The sequence below is a fragment of the Lepisosteus oculatus genome, chromosome 8 (genome assembly GCF_040954835.1).
Source record: "Lepisosteus oculatus isolate fLepOcu1 chromosome 8, fLepOcu1.hap2, whole genome shotgun sequence".
NCBI classification, from domain to species: domain Eukaryota; kingdom Metazoa; phylum Chordata; class Actinopteri; order Semionotiformes; family Lepisosteidae; genus Lepisosteus; species Lepisosteus oculatus.
This window is the reverse complement of record NC_090703.1, coordinates 42,669,835-42,688,674: the sequence shown is the minus strand read 5'-3', so window position 1 is coordinate 42,688,674 and position 18,840 is coordinate 42,669,835. Positions and strand designations below refer to the sequence as shown.

Sequence of the window (18,840 nt, the reverse complement as noted above, 5' to 3'; positions counted from 1 at the left end):
CTACTGGCCACGATTCTAAGAGGATGTCTTTTTTGATGCAGAGAAAGGGAAAAGCTCAGCTTCTTAAAGGTCTGCTTAAGTTGGGTCTTCTAATGGAACATGGATTAGGAGTTTGACTGTGAGGTGAGAAACTGGCAAAGTCTGCTTGCGCATACTTTGTAACTGCTGTGCTGCGTGTTGATATTCAGTTAGTGTATATGGAAAAAAGTCCTATTTTGGATTCTTCTGATGATGCGATGAAATCATAGTGGGGCTCTTATCTAAAAAAAACTCTACAGTCTCTCTCTCCCAACCTGGGAGCTTCTTTTAGCTGTGGTCTTTTTGCTTTAGCAGTTTGGTATCGTAGATAGTGGTACTCAAAGTTAACTGATAATATTGCTGTCAAGTTGCTACGATTTTTGAGAGCAAGCATAGAATGTGGTGCACAACTCGTAATGATTTGTGGTGATTGGTCATCACATTGTCAGGTGGAGTGGAAAGTCCACATGGTCCATTTCTTAACAGTGGGGGATTCTGGTGCTGTCTGTGGATTTATGATAGGTAACTTCCAGTAATAGTGCGAACTCAGATGTGCCTTTGAATTGGAATTGCGGACTGACAGCTGTTTAATTTGATCATAACAGTACATTACTCACGATGTGAGAGAATCCAGTTACCAGAACTAATTCTCAGAAACTTTCCTAAGGAGCTGCTGTAAAGACCCATGTGAGCAGTTTCGCACATGCTTATGAATTTCTGTTGCTTGTGCGTATGATTGCAGAAATATTTTCTAACATCACCAATATTTAATATCCTTCCTATGAACTTGTATCTTATTTGACAGATGAACTGAGGTTTTTGTTCAATGTACTTGTTGTGTTAATTCAGATTTTTAGCTTTTTTCCTAGAAAGAAATTGTGTTTTTTTTTTGCCTAGTCTTCAAACATCAAGGTTTAGCTGATTGCCAGAGGTACCTGGAGCAGAGCAAGTTGAATTCTTGTAGATTTTTCATGCATTTCTTTCATCTCACCTATTTAATTACACTTCTTTAATAAAGAAGATGAAGAACATTTACAGTACAAAACTGCCAGGCCATGGGAATAGAGATTAAGTTTATTAACAAATTCTAGACTCTTGGCAAATTAGTAGTAACATAAAAATGAAGCGGGTATAGGATTTGGAGACAAGTTGCTGACATTAAACAGATTGCTGTTAACAAATTTACATGGTGAAAAATAGAATTGTGGGACTTCTGACAAGAAAATTCATACATTTCGTAAGTAAAAGTTCTATTTTTGAGAGCAGTACTTGTTGAATAACGTGTGAAACGATATAACACAGTACACTACACGTTACCTGACTTTCTTACTTGCTTTGTTTTAGCAAAGATTCTAGTGTATCTTAGTTTTAGTTTCAATTGGAATTATATTTTTTATTGCCATGTTTGAAAAGACAAAATAACATTGTTATAATATCTTTGCATTTTCTATAATATTGTATAATTCTGTATTTTAAACCTTAATCTTGACTGGTCTGATTTCGCATAGAAATTCAATTACATAAACTACCTCAATCAGCAATGCTTTAGAAAATAAGAAGCCCTGGCTGGTTTATGTCAGGGTTGTTGTGGCAGCTAAATTAATCTAAACCATAAGTGTTGCCAGTTTGGACAGCTTGTGATGTATGTTGTTTGTTTTCCTGTAGGACTTGATACGCAGAGACATTTTGTACTACAAGGGTCGTATCGACATGGACAGGTATGAAGTGATAGATACAGTTGATGGTCGGGATGATGATTTTAATGTCAGCGTCAAGAATTCCTTCAAACTGCATAACAAGGACACAGAAGAGATTCACCTGTTCCTTGCCAAGAAGCTTGAGGAGAAGCTAAGGTGGCTCAGAGCTTTCCATGAAGAAAGGAAAATGGTACAAGAAGATGAAAAGATAGGTGCGTTGTCTGTTTTGTATTTCCTACAAAGAAAAAAACCCAATACAGTATGCGCTTGGTTGGCAAATTCGATTGCTCTACCACTCTTGGGTGACCCACTAGAAGTTCCAGAGTCCTTAATATTGTGGTACTTAGAATTTCCCAAATAAATCCATACAGTACATCTGTTTGAATGCATGCATGTTTTATGGGCTTTAGATACTGATGATATCTTTCACATTTTGTTCTATGAGTTCATTATATTCTTGCCAAGTACTTGAATTTTAAATGATGAAAGAGAATGGTTTTAGTTTTTGCAGACATTTCCAAGTTCATCAATACCTAGTGAGATTTCAGAATTCATTAATTTCTAATAGGAAATTTCTTTAAAGTTTTACTCTTCAAAAATATGTGACTAATTTTGTATTCATTGGGGTGCAATGATATATATTCAAGGAATAATTTATTAATAAATCCAATTACATCCCTGTACATTAATCCTAGTTTATTTATATTTCAATATTGGGAAAATAAAACCTATTTTTTCACTTTTCACGTAATCAAGATACTATACTACCAGGTAGCTAACCCTGGTACTTCCTCCAGTTAATAATACTATATTTCAATTTATCCTAGATTTGCAGTTTGTTTCCTATATACCAGTAGTAGAGCTTTGGTTGGTAAAATATATAAATACATTTCAGCCTCCTCTTCTGCTTGCTTTTTAGAACTTCAAAGAATGGCACACAGCATAAAAAATTAAAGTGATCAAATTTTGACTAGGGATGTTTATACTGTGTAAATTATTTAATTGGCTGGAGAACATTTTGTCATTGCATTTTTCAGAACGACCTAAAACAGATCTGTAGAATTTTAGTAATTTTACTCTTTCGTTTACATTTTCAGGGTTTGAAATTTCAGAGTATCAGAAGCGACAAGCTGCCATGACAGTGCGAAAAGTGACTAAACAGAAAGGTGAGGGAACAAAGAGACACCAGGTGATCCTTTGTGCCTTTCTTCTTATCACTTTAGATTTTATTAGTGTGTCTTTTTATTTATGAACACGTTATATCTTGCGTGCTATAAAATGTTCTTATCTGTCTTTTAATATCTCACATACATACTCTCTTTTACCAACTTTTTACAGAACAAAAAGTTTGAGGTTTTTCATGACCCTAAGTCCTATTAAATCCATTGATATTATTTTCTGTGAAAATCTGAACATTTGAATTGTGCTTAAAATGACATTAAAATCTTTAGATTTTGCCTAATTCACCATGTACTGTATATTACTGTAAGAAACTGGGACTGAAGACATTTCAAACATTTCATTATAAGTTATATCTTGTTTACCCCTGTTCATCAAATTATGGTACCAGGAGAAATTCGCTTATGGAATTTACTTACTTATTACTATATGGAAGTTAAAGAAAACAACATCAGCCAAACATAGTAATGGAAAGGACTCTATAAATGCTCACTCATAAATAAGATAATATGTCAGTTGCTAGCAGAAGGCATTAATAAAAAGAAAAACAAGAACAGAATCTAGATTGAGGAAACTCTCAAATGTCGCCAACTTGAAGTAGTTCTGTGAGGAAAAATGGGCCATGATTCTTTAAAGCTGATGTGAGAGACTGATTAACGGTTACAGGAAATGGCAAGCTGAAGTAATTGTTGCTGAGGGAGAAGTCACCAGTTGCTGAAACTAAAGGTTGCTGAATCTTATTCTTAGTGATGCATACTGTGCCATATTTTATCAATTGTAAATAGAAAACAGTGAAACATTAATCACAAAAACAAATATTATGCAGAAGTAATACATTCCAACTAATAATATGACCAATTTCTATGGACAAAAATACCCATGTTACTCTCTTATCTGACCACAGATGTTTGCAGTCTCCTGCAAATCAAATCCAGCAGGATGCAGGATTTTAGATGTTTTTTTTTCAGTTTCACACTAGTCTCCTTTGTAGAGTAACCAGGATATCCTTGAATCATGGACACTTTCTTCCATCTCAGCCACTAAACTGTATTTTTTTCAAAGTCACTGTTGGCCCCATAAACCTAATGAGTTTCCTCCTTGCCCAGCTGCTCAGTTTGGAGGGACATCCTGATTTTGTCACTGTCTTTGGTGTCTACTACTTCTGAATGATTGACTTCACCATGCTCAAAGAGGGTCTTTGAAGTGTTTTGTACCTTTCTCTTGATCTGTGCTTTACAGTAACATTATCCCTAACTTTCTTTGAAACTCTTTAGTCTTCATGGTTGTGTCTTTGCTTGAAATTCACTAACTGAACAAGGAACCTCACAGAGACAGGTGTTTCTATTCTGAAATCATGAGAACTATTATTATTGCAAACAGAGGCAGCTCATCTAATTGTGTGGCTCATTAAGGTGATTTTGTACACCTGAATTAATTTAGATTTGCCACAGCAAAGGCTTTGAATACTTATGCAGTCATGACTAACATTTGTCTTTGGAAAATTGAATTATAATTGTACTTTTTGTTTTCTAGATTGAATCTTTGGGGTAAGCTGTGCATAAAACAAATACTAATTGTGATTTTGACGTGTCGTGACTGCAAGCTTTAACAAAAGCAACAAAACGTGAAAGTTGTGCATGGGACTAAATACACCCTTTTTAGAGCAGCAGTGTTCTTTGGATTACAGTATTTCATTCTGTTTTGTCAGATTGATATACAGTAAATGTTTATTAAAATAAAATGTAAGCAGATTTTTTTTTTAAAAAGTGGATTTAAGACATATTTTCTGAATATCTTTCACAATAAAACAGTTTTAGGTTGTCATTTCCATATCCGATCTGTATCAACTTAGAGCTTATCCTGGCATTAAACAGATGAGAGAGCATATGAATCCCTTCCTGAACTGGATGCTGATCCATCCCAAGAATTACTCCAGCAATGCTGGTACACTTTAGTACAGCTGGGTGGACTGTGGTAAAGAACTGTACTTATGGTACAATAGAAAGTCTGCCACGGAGACTTGAACACACAACCCACCTGTTTTTACCTAAAGATCTACCAACTATACTACACTCTACCTAGAAACAAAATGTAGCAGGCTTTAAATGTTATGCACATAACATACCAGAAAGGTATTTGTAGTTAACATTTTGAAATAGGTGGAAGTTGGAAAGCTACAGTAGATGTTATAACTGCCCATTGTAATGAGTCAGGACTGCTAAAAACTAAAATGGTGTTTAGGAAAGCTGCATTTTTAAAAATCACATAGAAAAAGATAGAGTAAAGGTATGCTGCTACAGGACTCTATTTTGCTATACTGTTTTATTCTGGATTCTGCAATTCTGCAAACAATTCTGCAATTCCTAACACATAGAAAACATAAGACAAGTTTGGCTAATTGATATTGCCAATAGTGCATGAAATATGGTGTCTCAGCTTTTAGATCACAGTTTGAAAAATTGCTTGGAGCAAAGCAGACACAACAGTCATTTATCATGACAGAGGTTTTACTTTAGTCAGTCTCACTCATGTCATTTCTATGATGTACTTTGTTTTTTCAGTTTTAGCCTTGGTGTACACACCTGTCCTCAGTCCATTCATTCACCAATCCTACCTCCTGCTTAACACTGCCAGTATACGTGTTCTGGTAAAGCGTTTCAGTACTACTGTATATTGCTGAATATTTTTAAGGGTATAATACAATATACAGTATGTGGTTTCAATGAACAATGTTAATATAGTCATAATCTACCACTTTCTCTGTGTATCTACTCCATCTCTGTTTGTTTCTCATATACAGGTGTGAGCCAAAATAGGTCCATGCCTCCTGCTTACCCTCCTCCCCAGGATCCAATGAGTCAAGGACAGTACATGGTACATGACGGCATGGCTCAGTCCCAGGTATTCGAGTTTAACGAACCCAAAAGGAGCCAGTCACCTTTCTGGCAAAATTTCAGCAGGTTAACGCCGTTCAAAAAATAGAAGAAATAGAAATTTTTAGAAGGACCACCTTATTTTTTTGAGAAGCACTATACTGCAAATAACTTCATAATGACTACTCAAAGAGAAAAGGACCAGTTGCAATTTGGAATGCTACTGATTTGTAAACACGAGACTGACTGACTACTGTATCGCCACTGCAACTACTACTACTGCTCCTTGTACTACTGCTACAAAAACCACAGATCCTTGGAACCTGCAAAAACCTTGATCGAAACACCTGCGTTCTCATGTTCTTTGAAATTCTTTTGTTTTCTTGTAGGCTCTGCCTTTCAGGAAAAGCAACATCAGCATCATTTTTCTTAGCAGGACTGAGTCAACAAATAGGATCTTAAATGGAAGACAAAGTACTAATCATTTCAATATTTGTGCCATTCTGGGTGTGCTCTGTAGTGCACTGTGATATTGATGGGCATTTCTGTTGCTTTTCTTGTTTTTCTTGCTGTTTTGGGGGTGTCAGTATTACTATGTGAAAGGCTGTTCTGGCTGAGCAAAGCAAGGTTTAGTCTGGTAATATTTTATTGCATATTTTAAATGTCCTTTTTCTCCTGATTGCTGCATGAAGAGGTCAATTCACTTGCAGGTATTATATGTGCAATGATATTCTTACGGGTTAAGGAACAAATTAGCACCAGTAACTATAATTTAATACAGATATATCTATGCTGTTGACAGGGTATTTATTTATTGTGGACCAGAGTACGTTTTTGCATGCCATACAAGGATTTCAGTTCAAGCAAAAAGGCAGAGATTAGCTTTTTTTCTTAACCATATCTATACAGAAAATGGTCCATTTGGGTCCTAAATTACAGGGTTCACCTACTGCTGACCACAAAATGGTTTCATATATTTCATCATCAAACCCTCAAGGGATCATTGTCATAAAGCAATCATTTTTATACGGTGGCCTGAGGGTACATTCATGGTGCTCACCAACTGTTTTGTCTCCTTTTAAGGATACTTATTATTGATTTCTGTGGAAGGTCAACATAAAAATACCCTCATACGAAACATTACATTAACATAAAAAATTAATGATTGAGCTCAAATATTCAAACATGGAAAAGTACCACCCTGAAAAAAATGAAAGGGAAAGCCAGTCTTTTATACTGTTTCTCTTGGGGTAGATAAATTGGAAATTAAATTAAATTGGAAGATGTAAACAAAGAAAGCTAATGGGTTCGATGTAGGTAAGACATGTATATCAACTGTGCAGCCAGCTGTGTCTTTTAGTCATTAAAGCTCTATAATCATGCCTGTTTGCGTTGTCATCTCCTGTCAAGATTCTCCAGAACGAAAGCAGAATGTGATATTAATCATTATTGAATAGAACTTAGGTAGCATTTGTCAGTGTTCTCTGGCTGTCCTTTACTTGTTTAATATTCTAATACAATGTACGTTATTGGCTTAAGCATAGAACTCTAATAATGAATAAAAACAGATGGAGCACATTATAATAAGGACAAAGAATTCAGTTTGATTTGAAAAAAAAAACAGTAAGTAAAGTTGAAAAATTAGGCACTTATTACTGCATTTACCTAATTGCAGGAATAAAGATATTCTGCAGTATCATTTTCTACAAACAATCTGTCATGGGTTAATCGTTTTTTTTTCTAGTGTATTGCTTTACTGAAGTCAGAATTAGCCCTGCCATCTCCCCTAAGTATGATGAGTATCAGTTAATTAGAAATATTTAAAATTCTGTACACATTGAAAAGAGTTTGCATATTAAACTTTTAATCATCATCAGTAGAATTCAATTGGTATTATGTTTTATTGTTTAGTGTATATTATTATTGAGCAGTTATAAAACAAAGTCATTAGAAAGTTATTTCAAAAATATTGGTTTCTAAGTACATAAACACATCCCAGAGAAAACCATTTTTAATGACTTCACTTTCCTTCTGATTTATGAAGACCTTGTTTCTAGATCAGAATACTGCATTCTGATACACATTCTAATTCAAATATGAAAGACATAGTTACCATCTAACAGTGCCTTTTCACATTTCACTGGTTATTCCTAATTTAATCATTCAAACAATAAAATAATAATTTATTAGGTCCCATGTTTTTTTTATCTTATATAAATGAACTGTTCAAGATCCTTCTCTATTTTAATAATAGATGTTTCTGTCACTACATTTAAACTGATAGCACAATAAATATGGATTATTTTTAGTATTTTTAGTACCTGTTACTTTTCCCTTATTGTGGTGTTTACATAGTATCACTAATTGGTATGCAGGAATGTGTAAGCAACTTGTACATTCTTTAAAATGTGAAACCACCTATGGAAAAACTGAGTTATTGATATGATTTAACAGATTGTGACTAGTTATTCTAGTTGGTTTTATTCCTGCCCTTTTCTGTGCAGTACTATATCCTTCTGTAGCTTACTACTTTGCTTAAGTTTGATATGAATTTCTTTATTAAACAGTTAAGACTTTTTCATAGCTAACCAGTGGCCCTATGTATAGAAATCAACTCAGTCTTTGATATTGGAAGCACCTGTATGAATTTCTTTTTAACATTAAGCTGAGGAGAAACATTTGAAGTTGCAGACCCCCCTCTAAACTAGATTTACAGATAATGAATCCAACCCCCAAAATACAGAAATACGAATTATCTAGTTACTGAATTGAAAAGTACAGTCAATAACAGATGAAACAAATACTAATTTACAGCAAGCAGCTAAACCATGCACTGTACATATTGTAAATATAACAGATCATATATTTAAATATTTGTATTTTATGTATGAAACATATATACCTTTAGTCATATGCTAGGTTTAGTTTTCAAGTGGATGCATGTTAAAGGCCTAGGTGTTTCTGCGTGACGCAAGCAACTGAGAAATCAGATTTTTCTTTACTCTTTCCCATAAAACCATAATCATGTCTATCGTAAAGCTGTGATGCAAGGGATACCAATTTTTTATTACTAGTGATTTAATGAGTTGCACTTTTTGAATCTGGATGGCAAAGGGCATAACATTTAGTTATAACATTGTGTCCGACTAAATATACACTACATACAGTATATAAATATAAGTTTAACTAGTAGATAGCAATGAGTAATATTAAAACAATGCCATTTGATCCCAGAATCTAAAAATGAAAATGACAGCTTCCATTTGGAAATTGGCATACACTTAAAAATAAAGCTGCATTAATTACTGTCATATAGGAAGCGGTAACCATTACATAACAGCTGCAACATAATATAACATTTACAAGATTTAGTATCAGTGATCCCTAATTTATGGAAACAAATTGTCAGTGTAGTACATTACAGTACATTGCACATTAACCTGTCATGTAGTTACATTGCAATTAATGTCCCTGTATTTTAAACTGTCCATAGAGCTAAAGCTATTTAGATATGTACTGTAACTATTAAGCACTGTGCATTTTAAGTGCACACAAACAGTAAAAAAAATACCTTTTCAATTGATACCTGTATCCAGTTGATACAGGTAGCAGTTATTAGTTGAGAATGGAGAAAGCTCACTGATAAATATCCCACTGAAAAATAACCCACTAGGTTAACATTAAATTAATCTCTAAAATTAGAATTCAGAGTTAAGGTTACAAAAGAAATACAAGCTTACAATCTTATACAATCTTGTATACAATCTTACAATCACATAAGAATATTTGTAAATGAGAGAAATGAGAGGTAGCCACTCAGCACATCTATACTGTATATCTAGGCCTTTTGGGTTGTGATCTCAAAACAGTCAAAACAGTTTTGAAATTGAATGCAACCTACTCCTTTCTCATTCCCTCTGGAGAGAATGTAAAATGAATTAGGATTTTTTAAGAACCAGATTGTGTTATTGTTAATGTCTATGTTGTCTAGATTGAGCACCCTTAGGTTTTACATTAATTTAAAGAGAAGGAGCTGTATTATTTTGCTGACAATTTATTAAACTGCATTTCTCGCCATTGCAGCATCTGAAAAAAAAAGATATTGTTTAAGGCACATTAAATATTTATTATACTGTGGCAAGCAGTATAGAACTTAAAATGGTCCCTTTACTGCTTGGGCATTAAAACAGTATGATCAAGTCTTTTAATATCTATTGTAATAGCTAATGTAATAACTATTTATGCACCTTCAAGCTGCTGTTATACACAGTTTGACAGCAGTTTCATATATGATAGGTACTGTATCAGTTTGTCTGTTTTATTTGCCCTCTAACAGTCCAAACAATTTGACAAGACACATCAGCAAATACTGTACATGTTGGACATTTTGGCAAATGTAAGATGTTCCTAGTTACATCTTCCATTTACTGTACCAAAACATCCAGCATGTAGGACAGGTTTAATAGCTCAGTATAATGTAATCCTGCATTTCCGGCTATACCATAAGCATCCAGTTTAAAAAAGAAAAATCTGTTTTAAAAATGCGTATGAAGTTTAAGGAGTTTGAGGAGTGTTGTCTTTCTTTAAAAACATATCACAATCCAACCCATTAGGCCTTCATTTTTATCTTGTACCAAAAAAAAAATCATTAAAAAAATAAATTAAAAAATTGAGGATGAAAGTCTAAAATACTGTGAAAAAAAGACTTTACACCATGAAAAGGAAATGTTGTGACATTGGGTCTTACAGTGTGAAACGAAATTCAAAACTTCCCTTGTTTTGTCCATCATCATCTGTTCTGCTTTTACTTGTCACATGGTGAATATGAAAACACACAAGCATGCAATATGAACCAAAGTCCACATGTGTGAAATTCATTATCACAATAAGTGCCATTTCTGTCATGTCACATGACTGTATTTCTTTATGTATTCTTGCTTCCATTTGATCTTTCCAAAAGGTTCATGATAGAAATAGCTGAATGTTTGTATTTGGTCATCGCAGGTTTTTCTGGATTACTGGAGACTGAGATACTGTAGCAGAATAAACTGTAAATATTACTAAAGATGACCTTAGAATGTGGAAGCTTGACTACAAGTTGAAAGTAAAGTAGAGGTCAGAGTTGCTTAAAACAACTTTCTAAAAAGTATTCAGTATTTCCTAAAAATATTGTACTTTAGTTTTTTTGTGTATGCCAAATATTGTCAAAAGCAGTTTAAGTATCTTAAAAGATTATTTCTCCATGAATACCCACAAAAAGCATTTGACTACTCACAGTTGCACTGCAGTCGCAGAAACCATGTCAATATCTTGAGAAACATCAATATGCCTCAAAGTATAACTGAAAGTGTTTCGTAAATTGTACAGTACATAGTCACATAAATTCTTTATGTCTGCTTGGTGCTGTAATGTTACAGAAAAAAAATGTTCTCTATTTTTTGTTTTTGAATTTTAGATATAGAAATTTTGTAACTTGGTGAGCTGTAATCAGTGTTGTATACAAAGAGGTCTCAATATTTAAGCCAAACACCGAGCTGACTAAATAAATTATGCATAAATGAGTTGGTTATCAAAGTTTTTTCTTTTTTGTTGTATAGCGCACAATACATGTATATTTTTGTATAGCGCACAATATTAAATGTTACAATAAGCCTGAATTGTGGAAATCAGGTTTTCAGAATAGACTTGACACGATTTAACATAAAGTCCTTTCCAAATTCTTATAATCTGGCCTTTGATAAATGTTTCTTTTTATAAATGCTTAATTTAAATGTTTTTAGTTACATTTTACATGTGAACCATTATTCCACACATAATTTACTGTAGTCTCAGTGCTTAACACCAACCTATTTGAAAGTGTCTATGCAGGCTTCCAGAAATGTCAAAAGCAGATGCCAATACCAAAAACTTCAAATTTGAACTCTGGTTTTACAGCATAATATAGCCTACAGAACGTAGTCATAATAAAATATAGCAGACATCAGGAAAGGATACTGTGAATTGATACTACGCTTGGCTACATCAAATACTTGTCAATAGTCATAGTATTGTTTTATCTTTAATATACATTTTTATTTGTTTTAATATTCAAATATGTAAATTTGGAACTCTGGAAAAAAAAGAGTTTTCTTGCCTACAAGAGTATGAAAGACTTTCTGGCTACACACCCTAGTGACCTACTTTTTGACACTTTTCTTATCAGTGGGTAGTTTATTTTGTTTCCTCAAGAAATTACTGCCTAAGCTTAGTACAAAAGCTGTATAAGAAACCTCAGTAATCGCACAAACCACAACAGCTTTCACAAGAATTGGTTGACTTCTTTTGAAATGAAAGAGGCCTTCTGTATATTGATTGCACATTGAGAAGTTCCACTTTCGTTCTCACAAATTATCGTGGCTGATGGAATAGTGCACTCTTCTGTTGTCAGTAATCAGACGTTCAGAGTGAGACTCATGATTAAAAAAGAAAATGATAAATTCCTGTATTACATTTGATTAAATCTGTATGTTTTGAATTTCCTGTGTAAACCAGTTATACAGACAGTGTAATGCTTTGTGGATAGGTCTCCATTGTTCAAAAGTCCCTTAATGAAACAATGAAATTTCCCAGTCTATCTTGAAATATTTCTGATATAATCCTGGCTTCATTTTCTTGTTTAAACTATTCTGCCTTAATTTCCTCTAACTGTGACCATAGAACAAGCAGAAGGTTTAATTGCAAGTAGAGTTTTCTTTCTGCATAGGTCTTGTTAAAACACACTGCTTCTTGTTGATCAATTCTTTCATTTTTTTTCTGTTTCAGTGCAAATCTAGTTGAATAAACTTCAGGATTTGAAATATGGATAGTCATTTAAATTGTTTGAAGAATCTACATTATTAACATGTATTAAATTGTGACCTGAAAACTATTTAAAATTAAAAAAAGTATTTACAGTAGGTTGTCAATTACATCTGTAATGGAATCTGATAAACATTATATATACTGTATATGACATAATGATTATATGCATATGCACCTCTGCATAAAAACTTGAAAAATATAAATATTTAAGGGGGCATTTATGCTATTGTATTTGTCTTTATATTATATTTGCAGTTAACTGTTTCCATATTTTATTGGGTATTTAACTTTTTCAAACAATACTTTTTATTTTTTCAGCATTACACATCTGGGAATCTTCAATTGTACAATCTGAACAAAACAAACAAAAAAGTAGTCTAATAGATTTTTACTGCACTAATACCTGTATTCTTCTTATTTTATTTACTCAAGTTAAGTTAAAGAAAAATACAGGTCATTTTATGACCTTATAAACATTTTCATTTATGTGTCTTCAAGATGTTTGTTTGACACATTATCTAGTCTTGTACCTAATTTTAAAATGGTTCTAGTTGATAAAATTATAAGCTTTTAAAAATTGTTTGGACATGGTATCACGTTTGATACCAAAGGCATATTTGCAGTCACAGAAGTCCTAATATGAAGACACTGTTGATAAAGGTTTTAATTTTTAAGAGACGAAATTCATATAGTACGTGTCTGTTAGTGGTGGAAATAAAATGTGGTTTGTCATTTCAAAGTATGAACAGAAACAATTTAAATAAAGCACATGAATCACAAATGTTATTAAGAATATTTTTATATATTACAATAGGATGTATGTACCTAGGCTGCCTAACATTCCATAATTTTATTAGTTTGTTCCAAATGATGATTGAGATGCAACACTAGCTCAAATAGCCCGAGGACATGTTGGTTCTGTATAATTTGCCATGCTTCTCTTGAGCTCTGTATGAACACTGGGACTTATTTGTAGTGTTTTAAACTCCAGTCTAACTTATTATTCAAAAGCCTGAGCTGACCAAGACATCATGTTCCTGAAGCCTTAGAGTTGTATTTTACATTTGTTTGGGTTCAGTGCTTATAAAACACAACAACATATAAATTAGTTGCTTACAGACCAGTAGGTAGCTATGGAGATTGCAAAGGTCAGCTCTGAGTTTTGCTTTCATGTGTTTGTATTATATTTACCTCAGTTGCCACATCACATTTCTGCTTCTCTGGTCTTGGAACAATATAGTCTTCAAATGTTTGTTTTTGTTTTCATTGATCAGTTTGTAAAATCCTGCTTAGATGTTTATACTATTTAAAACAATATTTTTTTAAAAATCATACTTATACTGCTTTTGGTTTCTTTTGTGTAAATATTAAATGATTTCAGTGTTCATTTTAGTGGTTATTTTCCAGTCATTTTCAGGCATTTGTGCATCTTGTTCTGTAAGTGGCTAGAATCTCAGTTTGTTTTGTTTCGTAGATGTATTTAAACCATTACGTTTACAATAAATGCTTAGAACTATTGGAGTCAATGGCTTATTAATTATTACCCCACCCTAAGTAAAAACTATTTTTTTTATATAGCTACACTGTCTTTTGTGTTTTCTTGTAATGAAATGGGTTTTACATAGATTCATACCACTTTAACAAAATTTTGACATTAAAAAAACAGCAACACATAAACAGAGTATGATCAGCCATTGTTAGCTGATTTCAAGTGTAAAAAAAAACTCACACCCAGCGCCCCTTTTATTTTTTAACTAACACATTCTTAATTTAGTTTAGGGTGGTTTTCACAGTTGTAGTCTACCCCTCAAGCCCCTACATAGTGATTCATCCGCAATAGAGCCAGGGGCCTTTTCTCTAAATGCTGTGTGCAAGAAAGCCAAAAAGCATTTCCTTACCTCGCAGACCGCAGAGACCATGCATTTCTGAGCTAACACACTGAGGGAATTTCCTGGTCGTTCTTGCACACAGCTCTTCTCTGAGGCTTTTACAAACCTCTTTACCTGTGCACCCTGTGCACATTGTAGAAATCTTCCAGGACTTCTGTTCACATTTCCTTACTTCTGAAACCAACACAGACATGGCCGGGAACTCACATTTGGAATTGTCTCTTTCATGGAACTCTTTTGCAATTGAGCAATTTGGGTTCATTTATTTTTATTGCCTGTTTTTTGGCCTTTATTTACCCTACTGAGTTCAAAACAATTGTTCATACTCTTGACAACATTTATGGTAGCAGTAGCACTAGCAGTAGCAGTAGCCTATGCACATTCCAGGATCTAAGAGAATCTTACCTGCTTCTGAAGTTTTCTTCTAAAACTTACACTCTTCTCTGCACTTTATAACTATAGTATGTGATGCCATTGAATAGTGTCTTGTCCCTTTTCCAGTGGCTTATGTTATACATTGCAATGAGTGAAATCACGTTTAATTCTACATAACTTTTTTTTCACAGCTCAAATCAGTCCTTTCTTAATGTTGTATGGAGAGAGAGACAAACTGGATGGTTCAAATAGAGATACAAGCAGAAACAATATTTTCTTTTTCTCTTTTATGAAAGTTTAGCACACTGGCTATTCCATTTTAAACTTGCGCACAGAATGTACTGTATACAGCACCGTGCTGACAGTTCCAGGTGAAGAGTTTTCCTGATCATCTGTCATAGTTTAACAGGTATGCTCTTTGCATGGAGTTTTAATGTTCTCCCCATGTTTCCTCCAGGTGCTTTGGTTTCCAGCCATAGTCCAAAGACATACTAGTACTGTAGGTTAACTGGCTTCTGGAAAAACTGCTCTTGTTGTTTGTATCTGTGTGGACATAGTGTCAGTCCCCGTGATGGACTGACAATCTGTCACTGGTGTACCCGTCCTTCCACCCATTGCTTGCCATTGCTTGACTCTGAGTCCCCCGAGACCCTGAATTGAATCAAGTGGTTAGGATATGAAAGGATGGGTGTGACTGTGCTAATGAGTCCAAGACTGTTCAATTATTCATTGGCCACGATGTATGGGTAAAAAATAATGTATTCAATTTTTCTTTAGCAAAATCCTTTATCATTAAATCAGAATTAAAAAAAATGGGAGACTCAGAAATTGAGGCAGTTATCTGCACTTTCAAATGAAACTGATTTGGCAGCCTGATATTTTGGCCGCATTTAATAATTTACTCAGTATCTTTTAATTTTAATTTACAACAGCACTTGGTATAGTAAGACAGAAAATTAACTATTTGGTTCTGAGTTTCATTTCTGAGCACATGATGCAAGGGTATTACCACTTGGTATTATAGAGGACAAAGACCCCTCAATTCTATAGTTTGTCATCTTCAATTCTGGGATTCTTCAGTTGAGTAAGCAATCATGGTGTCAATGACAGTGATATTGGCAACAGTTCACTTAAGTTATAATACTTTATAAACCACTGAAATAATAAACACACACTGGTCAGCCCAAATCTGAAAGGAAGACAGATTTGCATTACATAAAGAGCAGCGAGTGAGCACAAAATACATTTTAACATTGACATAGACTTTCCACAATAAAGCCCAAACCAGATAACAAAAGGTTCTCTTCATTTTGGATCCCAGTGATATTACAATTGAAGCAAAAGCAGTTTATCCTAGGAAAAGTACAAGATACTGTACAAGCTGTACAAACGTATCCCTTGGCTTGCTCTGTATCTGTTCCCCTTTTTAAGGCCCTCTTACCATCCTAAAACAATCATCATGTTGGCAACAGTCTTTATGAACATAATCAGTTTATCTAGAATCTCATCCCTTATTATAGTATGGTAAAGAACAGAAAGACAAAAAGAGCACAGAAGAGAAAGGTAAGAAAAGACAGCATGCCAAAACACTTGCCAATTGTCACTTGCCACATACTGTACAATAATAGTTCTACAGATTAGCATTATATAGATTAGCATAGTAGTATCCCTATTTTTATTCTGTCCTATACTGGTAACTGGTGTCTTTCTTTTTTATTTTTCTTCATTCCTGTTATCTGTATTCTGTATATTCCCATTGCTCTTGTTGTCAAGATGGCTGATCAAGATCTGCCACCCTTCAACATTCTTCTTTGAAAAACTATCTTTCTAAAATTCTTCTCAAGATTCACTGCCTGAAAGTGTGGTGGGAAAGCAAAGTAGTGTTGAAAACTGCACTGAAGGGATGTCTCTCCCTCGTATGTGGAATGTCTCTTCTGTCCTGTCAACATTCTTCTCATTCTTCATCTTTCTCAGCACTTGAATTATACAGCATGTTCTGAAGCAACTCAAAGGGATATGCAAGTGAGAAGGGGGTAGAGATGGCTTACTCCCACTCATCCATTTGTTTAAAACACAGTGGTGCAAATGGACATGAATGACACCTGATCTAGCAAAGTGGAAAAGCTCAACTCAGCTTCTCCCTGTGGTCCTGTGCCAGTATCAACCAGGATTCACAACAGTAGTCTTCCCCAGGTGAGAGGCTGAGGAGTCCATCACAGTGGAATTTTTAAATAGAAACAAAAGCCTTGTGAGTGACTGCAGCTGCCTTAGCTTGGAGGCGTGGGTGTATTTCTCTTTCAAGTACTTGCCAGAAACAGGAGAACTAAATCTGCTCAGGCTTTGATGACTCACAATCATCAAGTCTCAGTATGGAAAAAAGACAACAACAAAGGAGAATAAAATAAATCCATTTCCAGAAAGCCCTTGCCCATGTTCAGCATACCAATGTGTGTTCTGCTCTATTCAATTTGATAGCAAGAACAGACAAGATTCTTTTTGTCTCACATTACAGTATCTTCTACTGGCATCCATAAGATAGCAGTTTAACATACTCTGCTGCTAACTGTATACAAAATACTGTAGTGTTACTATAAGAATGCATAGTAATAAACGACTGTACTTATATAAGTACAGTACTATAAGTGCAATCAATATGTTAAAATTAATTTATTTTATCGGAAAGAATTCTGCAGTAGTTTCCAATCCCCTAGCTAAGAATCATTACATGAAATTGGGCCTTAACTTCCATTACTTTAGTTTTTGCATTTATAAATACTGCATGAAGTTTCTTTTAAAATTCAACATGTAAATTTACTTTAAAACTGTCACTCATTATATAACATTATGACAAAGTACAGGCCATATTTATTTATTTCAGTGGCATGCAGTTGAAATTTTAATAAAACAAGTGCTTGGCATTTTAATTTAGCAAAAAACAGTATACAATAAAATCTCGCGGAAAGATAGTGACATTCCTTAACTTCAAATTAGTTAGTAGACTCAATGACATGTACAGTGCCTTGCGAAAGTATTCGGCCCCCTTGAACTTTTCAACCTTTTGCCACATTTCAGGCTTCAAACATAAAGATATAAATTTTTTATTTTATGTGAAGAATCACCAACAAGTGGGACACAATTGTGAAGTGGAACGAAATCTATTGGATTTTTGAAACTTTTTTAACTAATAAAAAAATGAAAAGGTGGGCGTGCAAAATTATTCGGCCCCCTTGCGTTAATACTTTGTAGGGCCACCTTTTGCTGCGATTACAGCTGCAAGTCGCTTGGGGTATGTCTCTATCAGTTTTGCACATCGAGAGACTGAAATTCTTGCCCATTCTTCCTTGCAAAACAGCTCGAGCTCAGTGAGGTTGGATGGAGAGCGTTTGTGAACAGCAGTTTTCAGCTCTTTCCACAGATTCTCGATTGGATTCAGGTCTGGACTTTGACTTGGCCATTCAAACACCTGGATACGTTTATTTGTGAACAATTCCTTTGTAGATTTTGCTGTATGTTTGGGATCATTGTCTTGTTGGAAGATAAATCTCCGTCCCAGTTTCAGGTCTTTTGCAGACTCCAACAGGTTTTCATCCAGAATGGTCCTGTATTTGGCTGCATCCATCTTCCCCTCAATTTTAACCATCTTCCCTGTCCCTGCTGAAGAAAAGCAGGCCCAAACCATGATGCTGCCACCACCATGTTTGACAGTGGGGATGGTGTGTTGAGGGTGATGAGCTGTGTTGCTTTTACGCCAAACATATCGTTTTGCATTGTGGCCAAAAAGTTCGATTTTGGTTTCATCTGACCAGAGCACCTTCTTCCACATGTTTGGGGTGTCTCCCAGGTGGCTTGTGGCAAACTTTAGACGAGACTTTTTATGGATATCTTTGAGAAATGGCTTTCTTCTTGCCACTCTTCCATAAAGGCCAGATTTGTGCAGTGTAAGACTGATTGTTGTCCTATGGACAGACT

At 34.4% G+C, this 18,840-nt stretch overlaps 1 protein-coding gene across 5 annotated transcripts in view; it reads left to right on the top strand.

Moving 5' to 3' along the window:
* Positions 1-14,123, top strand: part of arhgef9a (Cdc42 guanine nucleotide exchange factor (GEF) 9a) — a 145,412-nt gene extending 131,289 nt beyond the window's left edge. For 4 of the 5 annotated variants that reach the window (XM_069193471.1, XM_069193470.1, XM_015351402.2 and 1 more), the window contains 3 exons: positions 1,684-1,927; positions 2,813-2,881; positions 5,695-14,123. In XM_069193471.1, coding sequence (XP_069049572.1) covers positions 1,684-1,927; positions 2,813-2,881; positions 5,695-5,876 — 495 coding nt within the window. In that variant the 3' untranslated portion in view covers positions 5,877-14,123. Of the gene's footprint in view, positions 1-1,683; positions 1,928-2,812; positions 2,905-5,694 lie in introns of all 5 variants that reach the window. The other variant, XM_069193473.1, reaches the window with a different exon arrangement.
* Positions 14,124-18,840: the final 4,717 nt, after the last annotated feature.